The sequence below is a fragment of the Cyrtonyx montezumae genome, unplaced genomic scaffold (genome assembly GCF_038088225.1).
Source record: "Cyrtonyx montezumae isolate F1298 unplaced genomic scaffold, pur_monq_1.0 scaffold_0, whole genome shotgun sequence".
Lineage (NCBI taxonomy): Eukaryota > Metazoa > Chordata > Aves > Galliformes > Odontophoridae > Cyrtonyx > Cyrtonyx montezumae.
Genome location: NW_027071824.1, coordinates 8,899,996 through 8,912,357, shown reverse-complemented (window position 1 = coordinate 8,912,357; position 12,362 = coordinate 8,899,996). Strand labels below are relative to the sequence as shown.

General features: G+C 43.0%; 1 protein-coding gene across 1 annotated transcript; it reads left to right on the top strand.

Moving 5' to 3' along the window:
- The first annotated feature begins 166 nt into the window (after positions 1 to 166).
- On the top strand, positions 167 to 5,410 carry LOC136057065 (corepressor interacting with RBPJ 1-like). Its single transcript, XM_065749621.1, has 7 exons — positions 167 to 266; positions 465 to 536; positions 777 to 911; positions 2,319 to 2,371; positions 2,949 to 3,032; positions 3,273 to 3,365; positions 4,821 to 5,410. Exons 2-7 carry the CDS (start codon positions 467 to 469, stop codon positions 4,869 to 4,871), a joined length of 486 nt encoding a protein of 161 aa, XP_065605693.1. The 5' UTR covers positions 167 to 266; positions 465 to 466; the 3' UTR covers positions 4,872 to 5,410.
- Positions 5,411 to 12,362: the final 6,952 nt, after the last annotated feature.

Sequence of the window (12,362 nt, the reverse complement as noted above, 5' to 3'; positions counted from 1 at the left end):
TACCGTCCGTTTGTAACCGTTCGACTATCTCTTCCTACAACGCGGGCAATTTTCTAGCCAAGCGTCATAACTGTAAAAAACAGGGTGAGAATAAATACCGTTACCTCTGCGCAGCGCCGCGCGTCCCGTGCTCAGGCAGGCGCCGCCAGCAGCCGGCTGCGCGGGGCGGAGCGCGGGGCCGGGCCGGGGAGCGCCGCCTCCGTCCCCCGGGTCGCCGCCAGTCCTTCCGGGTCGCCGCCGGGACCGCGGCCGCCGCGGCCTCCCCGGTAAGTGCCGCGCCGCCGGAGGAAATGGCGGCGGGAAGCTGGGTCCTCGGCGTGGGGCTGTGCCGGCGCTCTCCGTCGGGGTGCTGATAGGGCTGGTCTTAGATGCCTTTCCTCTCTCTCTCCCCCCGCACCCCCTTTTTTTTCTCCTCCAAAGCTTTTGGAGACGGTGCTCTTGAGTGCGTTTTTGTCTCGCACTAGGCATGGATAAGCAGAAGGATGAGAAAAGCAGGGTGCTTAGCGCAGCTTCGGCAGAGGACCTGAAAGTCCGAGGTAGGCACAGCCGGTCAGTTTCAGAGCGGCGGTGATGTGTGTGTGATGCGTTATCCTCTGCGTCAGTTGCCATCTTTAACTGTGTTGTTTACCATAGTCACTTGACAACACTGCGGTACACTGAAAGAAGGAAACAACCCTCCTCAAAATATGTTTTTGTTATGTTTCATTTCTGTTAAGTCATTTTTGTAGGCTGTAGCTACATGCAGACATGTCACAGTTGCCTTGTGTTTTCCAAAGGAAAAGAAAAAAGGAAAAGAAAACGTAGCAGAAGCAGATCATCATCTGTTTCATCTACATCATCTTCTAGTACTACATCCACCACTTCTTCCTCATCACATTCATCGTCAAGGTCGTCGTCTTCAAGTAGCAGAGGTAAGCTGCCTCCACGTGCACACATGATGTTTGCCATTTCAGAAAGGTTTAAAGGTGATTTTAAATGTGGCTAAACCACCACAAAGTGACGACGAGGCTGGAAGAGATACTGGTAAAGTGATAAAATTGGTTGTCTGTACTGATTTTCAGATCCTGGAGGGAAACCCAGTGTTTTTGAATGTGCATCATCTTTTCCTCATGTTGAAAAGTGTTACTAAGGACTTCACTGTGAGCGTTTAAATACAATGGAAAGTGGTGTGGCAACCGCATCAGCTTTTTCCCTCAGGGCTTTTTCCCTGAAGGGATATGTGTCCTAGGCCTGTGTATGTTGAGGTTCATCAGGTGGTCTCAGACCCAATCTTCACTCACAGTGGGAGGGACTTTGTGCCCCAGGTCACTGCCTTGACACTGAGGGGCTTGAGAGCTGTGAGAAGAGTGGTTGCCAGAGAAAGCAGGACAAAAAGTTATTGAGTGCCTTAGCCTTCTCCATGTCTGTTGTCACCAGTTCTCTCATCTTGTTTATCAGAGGGTTACACTCTCTTTAGTCTTCTTTTTTTGGCTAATGTACCTGTAGAATCCCTTATTCTTTGCATCCCTTGCCAAGTTCAGCTGGTGTTACTGTTAGAGTGAATTTTCATGGTTTCTTCTGACATGCTTGAGCTGCATTTGTTGTTAGGAGGACAGAAGAAGATTGCTTGAACAACCTTAGACATTTTTAATTTTTGAGCCTGGCTATGCTCTGGTATATTCCTATAATGATTTATTTGGAATTGTAAATGAACTGCAGAGTTGATGGCTTGAAAATGTTTGTTTGGAAGACAGGTGGATTGATGAGCAGTCTGTCTAGTTTACCTTCCTGTTTTCAAAGCTTATGCTTCAAAATCAAATTCCTCTCATACCAGTTGTAATCTTTAAGATTTATGATCAGTTCAGAGTTTCTACTTAATTAAAAAAAAAAAAAAGTTTGCAAGGGAGGCCAGTTGAGTAGGAAAAAGTTTTTTCTTTTGTCTTTAACGGTGATGATGTTTTCAAGCAGTTTGTCATTTCCAGTAGTGCTTCTTGTTGCCTTCTTTGTGAGTCAGGATCCCCTATAAGAAAGGCACTTGCAGTCTGTTCAGCACATCTGCGGAAAAAGAGAGAAATGTTGTCTCTATTAATGTCACGTATTGGTATATCAATGTGTCATATACTGGTATATCAGTAAATAAATGAGATTTTTGATTTCCTTGTATGGACAGTAAATGGCAGGAAGTTAGTTTTTCATAGTGTTAGTTTGAACCAGTACTGATATATTCAGCTGAATTAAAACATTTTCTTCCTATGTTTTACATTCCTGTATGCTTTATCTCTAATACCAAATGGCTTTTTCAGAATACTAAACTTTGACAGTTTCTTTTTTTTTTCCAGATTCTCCTAAAACTAAATCAAAAAGAAGGAAAAAGGAAAAACACAACAAAAAGGTAAACGTTGTCTAACAGAAATAAGCAGTTAACAAACAGAAAGTAGCTCTTTGTACTTCAGTAGCCCTAAATATCATGGGATGTTCAATACTTTTGTCTGTGGCTATGTAAATCTGAAGCATGCTCTTGGGGTTACAGTAAGTGAACTCTTAAGTTGATGTACCCCTGACTGTACACCAAATGAGAAATAACGTATGGATCCTTTTGTCAATAATTGCTCATCCAGCTAGAATTTAGTTTTGTCCCTGGGGGAAATCAGTAGGAACATTCATAACTTTATAGAATTTCCGTCAGAAGAAATCATTTATAGTTGTTCATAAATTCTCAGCGCTGTGATTTTTCTTTTCTCGTTTTTATAGGACTTGCTGATCAGTAAGTGTATGTATTAGGTGTATGAATCAGAGACCATGCCATTTCCGTTTCCAGAGATCCAAAGGGTTACTAACTTTGCTGAATTATTTTCTGTGTAAGGACAAGTGGCTCTATTGATTACTAGCCATGGATAGGCTGCTTGTGGGTTTCCTTTTTTTGCCTTGGTGAATCTGTAAGTGCTACAGAATGTCTCTTATACTTGCAGAAGAGAAAAAAAGAGAACAAAATGAAGAAAAAAAAAGAAAAGAAGAAAAAGAAAGAGAAAACAGGGCCTGTACAGCTTTCAAAGGTATGCTTGTGTGAGTCTGAATTCCCACTATATATCTCATTCAAAAAATAATTTGTTGTGTCGTAAAAATATTTATAACTGTGCCATTTTTCCTAAACAAATATAAACAAATCTTTATTTTTTAGACATTTAGGAAGTATGAAAGATTATTATCTTTATTTTTCTCTAAGATTCATAAGTATTTGTAATATGAAACAAAATTCTGTTTTCTTTTTTTCCTCATGTGTGGTCTTACTTTAGTTCTTCAAAAACAAAAAGAAAAACGAAAACTACAGCATGATAACTGGTAAGAAAATAAAGATGAAAATAAAGAAGACTAAGAAGGATAAAGAGGTAAGAGTTAAAATGGTCTGTGTGTCCATAATGGAAGATAAGATCTCTTTTTCTTTATTTTCCTCATAGTGGTCTTCAGTAGAAGAGTAGATCTTATGGGTTGTAAATTGAACGAAGCTTTTAATGTGTCTGTGATGCCGTCTGAGAAATTTGAAGTCATTCATTTGGTTGGCTTTGTGAAATGAGTGGTCTTGGAATATTCAGGCATGAACAGATAAACCAAAGGATGCTGGTGCAGGTTCTCAGAATTTCAGCCCATGAGGTTGATCTGGTCTGTGACTTTTCCTATTTGTTTAGCTTGCACTGTTTTTAATTGTCCTCAGCTTTTTCCAGTCACTTGTGGTCAAATGTGGTAATTGATGCTTTACTCTTCTTTCTAACGAGTATAAGACTAGCCATGATATCGAGAAGAAGGAAGAAAGATCATAGGATCACATGCTGATGCATTCTGCCTAAGTAGTAATGTTTTTGCTGAGATACAGAATGAGCTGATATCAAGAATAGAGAGCATTGCTTACGTATGTTCTCTCTTTTCAGCAGTGTCCATGCCTTACAGAAATCTGCAGAGGGCTTCTGTACTTCTTGAAAAGTGGTATTTTGCTGAGGTATCCAGTTTGGTGGATACTCACTTAGCCCTGGCAGCTTATTCTATAGTTACCAAAATAAACCTAAGCATTCTGAATTCAATTTGATCAAAAATACATTGTCTTCTTTATGTGGCGCTAAGGTTCCTTACTATCCTTCTCTCAGTAACCTGCTTGCTGCGACATTTGATGTCAGATATTTGATGTTTGCTTTTTTGATTGGTGACCTCAGTTATGACCACACTGAGCTGAACAATATCTCTTATTCGCAATATTTTAAGATTCAATGATTGCTTCCTAAGTTGTGTTTTTATAGAGAGAAAAAGCAACTGTTTTGACTGTTTGGGCTGCCTCTTATGTGAAGAAAGAATCTAAATTCATGGCTCTCGTTCTGTTTTGCTGCAAGCTGCTGCTTATGAGTAGAAAAAACAATACTTCCCAGACCACAAGACTTTTTGTATGTACAGCTGGTGTTGCTTCAGACACCAGAAAATTGCATCTGTTCTGCTTGTGAATTCCCTCCTGAGCAGGCTGTGAGCTACATGCTGACAACCCAGTGCAACCTCCGCAGGGAGCCACTTGGAAAATACACCATGAAATAGCAGCAGAGACGGCTTGTTTTCTCTAGCGTCTCTTCTGGGTGCTCACTGCTTGCACTTCTCCCAGGCACTCTCAGCTGTCTGGTAGCCAGTGATGCCCAGTTGCTTGGGGCACTCCTGGTGGCCTCACTGCTGTGTAGCCAGGGGACTTCTCAGCAAACACAGTGATGTTTGATGTGCAGTGTGCCCACGTGCTGAGGCCCCACAGAAAACAGAGCTGTACACCAAGCAAGGGTCTGCTGAACTATTGTCTCTGCTTTTCTGTTCTACAGAGAGACCGGAACCGTGCAGAGCTGCTTGAGTTTCTGAACTCTGCCTTATAATGAGAAGAGTGCTGACCAAGGACTTGTAAATACGCCGAGCCGCTGATGATCATGCCTAGCAAAAAAGCTAAAGGAAACTCAGGGAAAAGGATGCCGAGTTTGACAAGACCAGACTCTCCTGCTAAGACAATCAGGATGTCTTTTTTTTTTTTAACGGCAAAATGAAGATCAACCAATAACTTGTTAATGAAGAACCCATGTCCTTCTTTTGAGATCCTAAGGTAACAGCCAGGCTGTGGTGTTTTAGAAGAGCCTAAGAGTGTGTCATTGGCAATGACATGAAGTGACACACTGCGGTCACATTCTATCCTAACTGCATGCAGAACACACTTTTACTTTCAAATGTCTTAAAGTTTCCAGTAGCTTAAACAAAGCGGATTATTTGTAACTGTTGAAAGAGGAGGCATTTCTATGTGTATATTTTCTCCAGTAGTGGTTTTACTTGTCCGAAAGAGCAAGTTGACCTCTGTAAATAGAACATCCTTTTACATAAATGCTTTTTTGACAGTTCATTCATTAATATATTATTTTACTTCAGAGTGTCAGGTGTGGTCTTTTTCTCGATGGTTTTACTAATCTTTGTCACTAGAAGTATCAACACTAAAATATTCTGGAGCAGTAATGGCAGCTGGATAATGTTTATTCCAAAACTGAAGCAGGGAATGTCTTTGGTTCTGTTTATCTGGATCAGCTGTTCACAGACAGCATGCACTCAGCGTAACTAATTTATTCCTGTATCTAGAGTTGCAGCTTCTAGAGCTAAGAAGTCTGAAGATCTGGCCTGCCTTTCTGACCCTGTGAGCTGTTTGTCTGAAGTTCTGCCAGCACGTAGCATGCATTGGAGAGAAAGGTGCATAGTGGATAGGATAGGAGTGGTTCTGAGGCAGGCAGTGACAGTGACAGAGATGTCCAGATGTGTTGCTAGTCTGCACCAAGGCTGTCAGGTCTGAATATGCAGCTGGAGCCTGGCATAATTCATGTGTGTGAGTTGGCCTCAGCAGTCTGCTCAGAGCCCGCTCACTTCTTCCCAGAGCCCTGGCAGCATGCCCCTGCATACAGAACTCTGACATTGGAATTCCTCTTGAATTGCTCATGTGCCAAATGCTCCACAGGAGCTGCTGAGAGGTGTGCCTAAAAAAGGACTCTGTGGTGCCTTGGACAAGAATGGTGGTCAGAGCATGAGGAGTTCGCTGCGGAGTGAATAAGTAGAAAGCTCTTTGAGTCTGTGTCTAGTGAGGTGTTTTAAGTAAATCTGAAGACTTTGTACCATTGTCCTCCTTTTCTTTACACAAACAAAAAGTGAAACTTTTTTTGTCAGTTTTGACATGCTGAGTATGGCACTTGCGAATACTTTTTCATCAGCCTTTTTGTTGTTGTTGTTAAGATTTATTTACTTATTTCAGAAAACTAAGCTCCTGAAGTTATGCGGGTGGGACTTGGTTTTATCCTCTCTTGCCCAAGAAGTTATGAAAACTGTGTGAAACTTCCTTGCAGTTGCTTCTTTTATAAAACCCCTTTCTTGCCTGTCTCCATGTGTATTATCATGCCTCTGAAGAGGTCTGAGTCCATGCTGCATCCTTCCCTCCACCATCCTTCACCAGAGTCACTGCAGTCATATGTATCTGCTCTGCACGCAGCTTGGTGGGACTGAGTGTTTTTGAGGCTGCTCTTTGGATCTGGCCAACAGATTCCAGTCACAACAGTAAGCACAGGCTCTTGCAGCCAGAATCATTGTAGTGCCATGCAGTCTCAGGGAAGAAATATGTTTTTATTGACCTTTTAATTAAAGCGTAACTTCTTAATGCTGCTTCAGATTTCTGTTACGCCAGCTGAACCAGAGACTGAACCACATGTGAAGGTTATGATAGTAAGTTAACAGATGCAGATTTAGAAGTTTGCATGGAAAGTGTGTAGCAGCATGGAATGTCAGCCTGATGGACAGACTTGCTACCAGGTGTCCCAAAAGTGCTTACTGTAGGGAAAGGTGAAGTCTGGAACAATGGAAATGCATGAGATAGGGATGGAGGGAGGCTGCTGGTGACAGAAGTCATGGAGTGCAGGCAGAGGTAAAGTGACAAGGGGATTCTGAGACTTACCTGGCTGGACAAGTTGTGAGCTTCTAGCTAAAATGTTAAATAACAGGAGCCTTCCAGATGTGAAGCATACATTTTGTGTGTGTGACAGTGCTCCCTATCACATCCTCTTTCTGTGTCTATACAATTTTCTGTTTCGGGAATCGTGCAGAACTTGACATTATTATTATTATTATTATTTTTTTTTTTTTTTTTTTTTTTTTTTTTTTTTTACAAATTCTGAAATAGAAGTCTCTGATGAGGCAGACTGGTAGGAGATAGATTCTCTGAACCTCTGTTGCCATGCCCTTCCTTGTTGGCAGTATCCTGCTTTTCAAGTATTCTCACCAAATTTTAAGAAGCTGTTCCACTAGCAGCAGAATTGGTAAAGACTTGGTCTCTTGGGTCTTCTTCCTCCCTTGCTCTTTAGGCCCTTTCTACCTCACCAGTACTACTACCACTTGTGTGTGCAGGTGTATAATGCTGTGTGGCTTTCATCTGTCCTATGGAGAGATGCTCACTGGGAATTCCTGGATCTAGTGAGCAAGTGTGAGCAAACAGGAAAGGAACCTGACATTTCTAAAGATCCCTCCACAATAGGTGCAGTTGTTAGTAGACTCAAAAGGTTTTGGGAGGGGATGGAGCATGGTTTCTTAAGTTTCTCAGGGAATCCAAGCGTGAAAGAATGGTTGATACAGGTAATTAAGTGATTCAGCCAGTTCTCGTGAGCAATGCAGTCCTTTGTTACTCGTGTTTACTTTATGATTTGCCTGAACTTGACTCCTTTGTCTGTGCAAAAAAGTACTGAGATTAAAATGACAAAACAGTCAGAAATACCAGTTAGGCTTGGAAGCACTTGCTTGTGTTAAACCAGGACATGCCAACCTGCAGTGCTGGGTAGGGCGTGCAGCTTGGATCTCTTCAGTGCTGAGTATGGTTCAACTTGGGCAAACTGTGCCAGTTTGATGTACTTGGATGTTTCATGCTGCAGGATTCTATGAGCTTCCCAGAACATCTCCCTCTGCAGCAAAGAAGACAGAGAGCTCTACACGTAGGGGAAAGCCAAAGGTCAGAGAGGCTGAAGTAACTTGACCTAGGGTCGGTCGAGGGCCGGCTGAGCCTGCCCTGGTGACCACTGGGTGGAGCTCTGACACAGCTTGCTGTAAGCGGCAGTCCTTAGGGCTTCACTATGCTGGTTTTCAAACGGCTTTCCAGACCTGTTCTCAGCTCTCTTTTGGGCGCCCTATGAAATGTCTGGATTTTCGTGGCAGTGGGTTCTTCTGAGGGCTGTGAGTTTCTGGGCACACCGAGGCATCCCCCAGGCTGGTTAGTTGATTACATTTGAAGCTGTAGGGGATGAGCCTTCTAAGAGCTGCTGCTTAGAATTATCAGCAAACACCCAGCCCAGCCTTCTGTCTCTGTCTTTGGACACAATGACTCCAAAATCATTGTTCAGTGCAGAGACCGTGATTTATTTGACTCTTGAGAGTAGTTATATTTTTCTGCCTGCTCATTTTTGTCCTGAAAGCATGATTCACAAGGAGTAGTGTTTTCTGCAGGGGGAGCAGGGTGCAGCACTGGTAGCACGCTTTGAGATTTTGAAGAACACTGCTAATATCCATCCTAATAAATGTGCACTGGTGACAGAGGTAGAGAAAAGACAACTGGCGCCAGCATGCCAGCTGCTGGTGCTGTTTTCCATTCAGGTGCTGACAGTTGTATTTGGTTTGCGTTTGGTTCGTGTGCTATTCTCTGCCTGACAGTGATGTGTGAGAAAGGCGGCACAACGGTGAGGGAAAGGCAGAGTTGGAAAGTTCCTGCGCGTTTTCTGTTCATCACTGCTCAGGACGTGCCGGCAGGTGGCACTGCAGTCCGGATACACTGCCACATGCTGGGCTTTTTTTGTTTGCTTTTTCCTTTTGAACCTTGGCTTCGCGCTAATTCTGAAACCCTCTAATTAGCTTGCAGAGACTTAATGATGTGTTGCTTATGGTGCGTGTTTGTTACTGCTGTCCTATGAATTTAATCCAGTCTTTCTCCATTTCCCCCTGTTGGCTGTGCTTTGAACAGACTGCAGTCTGTCTTGCTTCTTCTGTACAGAAGGCAGAAGAAAGCTTTGAACTTCTGAGTAGCTGTATGCAATGGGAGTGAGTTGCTGAGAGCCAAGAGGGACCTGGAAGGATTGGGTGCTCTTGCACCATCCTTACAGGAACTGCTGAATTCTTCAGAAACTACACTGTACCCTTCCACCTGTTAAATAATTTTAGACTTCCAGTGTCAGAATAAAAATAAAATGGAAAAAGGAGTATTTCTCTGGCACAGTTTTGTTCCACATCTGCTTATTTAACCAGTTTTCAGACTACATCGCTTGTGGTCTGCTGCTCTAGGCAACCTGATACTGCTGATAATGAGGCTGGAAGAAATACTGTACGTGGAGAATACAGCATTATAATCACTAAGTAGGTATAACAGTAATTATATTCTGGGAGTGGATACTGGGATTTAGAAAATATTCACTTCTCCTTCCCCACACTCCTGCTGTATCTTCCACTGGGTAGGTTAGATTCACTTGGTAGAGGCAACATGTAACTGTGTCCAAAACAGAGAGCTGACACACCATAATCTGGTTATCCAGTCAGGACCCTAGGAATTTTATGTAGTGTACTGTACACAAATATTCATGAACCACCAAATAGGTCACTGTTCTTCTTGTAGCTTTTCTCTTTGCCTATCTGTCGTGTTTATTGAGATCTCTTCCTGCAAAGATTTGGTTTGAGAAGATCTTTACACAGCAACTGCACAGCAAACACGTGCGAGTCATGGGAGACCTGGCCCTGCAGCCCACCTCTTGGGGTCAGTACTGTCTCTTCCTGATGTGAGCCAGCTTGAAACACAGCTTTCCTGATCACACAGAGGGAACAACAGGCCCCTTGTGCAGAGAGCCACAGCATGGACGGCAGTACCAGTGAATGACAGGCTCTGAGACTGAGTTGTCTGTGCCTGGCACAGGTGGGTGGAACTCATAAGGCTTCATAACCGTTTCTCTGTTGCAGGGCACAACTACAAAGGTGCTGACTCGCACAGTCCTGTGTTTCCCAGAATGCTTTTTTAGCCAAACTTATCATGCACTGTGTAGTTTATCATCCACTACCGGAGCAGTGAAGTTAGTATAGGAATACTGGAATGGCCTTCCAGGCAAGGCTCAACCATCCACAGTTCTGGGAGCAGCAGCCTGTAGCAGTGTTCTGGGGAAGGAGTGTAAGCAATGAGACACAAATGTTGCTTGTCCCCTGGTATGTTTTTCTGGACAACTTCTGGTAAGGAAAGGCTTAAGCCTTTTGCTCTAGTCTGTATCTTGACCACTTCATTTTTTTTTGTGGAGCTCCCTTTTGGAAACACTTATCTGTCTGATCTCTGCAATATGCTAGGCAATGCAGTCCACGCTTCAGTGAGACTTTGGTGGGGGAAAAAAAAGCTTCCTCTTGTTTAACTCATGAGTGTTTTGCATGTGGATGCTTATTGCAGGAGCCCTGAGCCATCTGGGGCTGTATGCTAGCATTAAAGGGTTCCAGTATCTAGAATAGATAGGAGTGGCTTGACTCACAAGTATCTAGTGACAAAACATTCATTTTGTTGTTTTTCTCATTTTGTGGTTATGCTGATTAATGTAAGACGTGCTTGGAAGCACACTGATGAAGGCTTAAAGTCAGGGTTGTATCTGTAAACAATTTAGCTTCAGAGAACTTCAACTAGTCTGCAGTTGTTTAATCCTAGTTATTTATCACCTTACGCCTTGGGATCTGCTTGAAGAGGTAGCAAGGCAGAAAGCGAGTGGCTGCATTTGCACCTTGTAGAGAGAGGATGCTTTTTTTGTTTAGCCTTGGTGTCTGTCATTCTTGCCTTTCTCCTTTGATACATACACAGTGTGCAGTAGAGAACTAGAATGGCTCTTGTGCTTGGCTAGATGTGGACAGATTGCTTCTTTAATTAATGACAACAATTATGAAAATTTGTTTTATATTTCATAGCTTTGCTTTAATTCACTAAGGTTCCATGATGAAATACATAAACAGTGCAATCTCAGTAGACAGGTATTTCCTGTGAAGCGTACTGCAGTTCCCCAAGGTGTGACAGCTGCCTGACTATATGCTGATACAGGTGAAGAGTTTCCTCCTGCACGCCTTTGGTGGCCACCACAGCCTGTGGGCCAGACTAGGCTGTAGGAGCAGAGCTGCATTTTCTTTCTTAGGTGAGTAGCAACTCTGAAAAGTGTTTTTAGCCCCTTGGAGGCAAGCCATGCACCTGAGCTGCTGTAGTGGTGTTGCCATTACGTGTTAGGATGTGTAATAAAAGTCTCCGATTGCTTTTTCCTGGGTGTAACAATGTCCTTTAGACAGCATAACCCTACCTCTGATGGGGCAACAATGATGCCCTGGGCTGACACCCAAGTCTTTGTTCAGTTTTGAAAGAATGAGGATTTGAAATGATTCTTGTTCAGTTTACTTAGTTGTTTTTTACTAGTGTTGTGCTGCTATTTCACTTTTCATTCTTCTTTAGGAATTAAGTCACTGGACTCTCTGTTGTGGCTAAGAGCAGAACTGTCTCATCTGAGTTGTGTAGAAATGCTTTTCTACACTAGTAGGCAGTGCAATCCAGGAGAAGCAGAGCTGTAGAGCAATACAGTTGTCAGTAAGGACTTAATGTTCAGACTGTACAAGAGTTAAGAGGGTTTATTAGTTTTGTTTCACGGTCATTTAGGTTGGCTTAATCCAAAAGTGATCTAGTTTGCCCACTGTGTCTGCTCGGGTCTGTGGACCATAGCACAGTAGGTTAGGGACAATCAGGAGCTGCACACTCCTGATTTAATCTGAAATTCTAATTTAGTCACACAAAATATGGAATTAGGACAAGGCAAAAATGAGTAGTTACTTGTTGCTGCATGCGGTGACCAAAGAATCATTTAGTTCCTAAGGAAGAACTAATGTTAGAAGCACAGAGTAACAGTTGAGCTGGGAAGGTGCTCAGGATGCTCTGCTTCAGTACCTTACAGGTGCAAACACAGTGCAGAAAGTTGCAGTCAGGCTCAAAGTAGCTGGCTACAGGCAAGCATAGTGCTTGTTTTACACTTTTCAGAGTACTGGTTGGCCAGACTGGTACCTGATTATTCCTTCATCATCAGATGGTTCTGTGAGCCCGGTGTAACTTGCAGATGAGGTACAGGGAGAAAGCGGTACTACTAGAGAGTTTGGATTACATTTCATTGTGGAATTTGAGATGACAGGTAAACTGAAGCTTGACATCTGTCACAGGCTTTGACCAAAGGTCAGATTTGTCTCCCTCCACTGACTGTAGAACACGAATGGTATCTGCTAGCTGGAGGTTGTTAATGAAGGATACAGCATGATCACAATGTTATCAC

Excerpts from the sequence above, each read along its gene's own strand:
- LOC136057065 (XM_065749621.1), top strand. The coding sequence starts at position 467 with ATGGATAAGCAGAAGGATGAGAAAAGCAGGGTGCTTAGCGCAGCTTCG. Across the intron at positions 912-2,318 it reads GTCGTCTTCAAGTAGCAGAG|ATTCTCCTAAAACTAAATCA; the intron begins GTAAGCTGCCTC and ends TTTTTTTTCCAG. Across the intron at positions 3,033-3,272 it reads GGCCTGTACAGCTTTCAAAG|TTCTTCAAAAACAAAAAGAA; the intron begins GTATGCTTGTGT and ends GTCTTACTTTAG.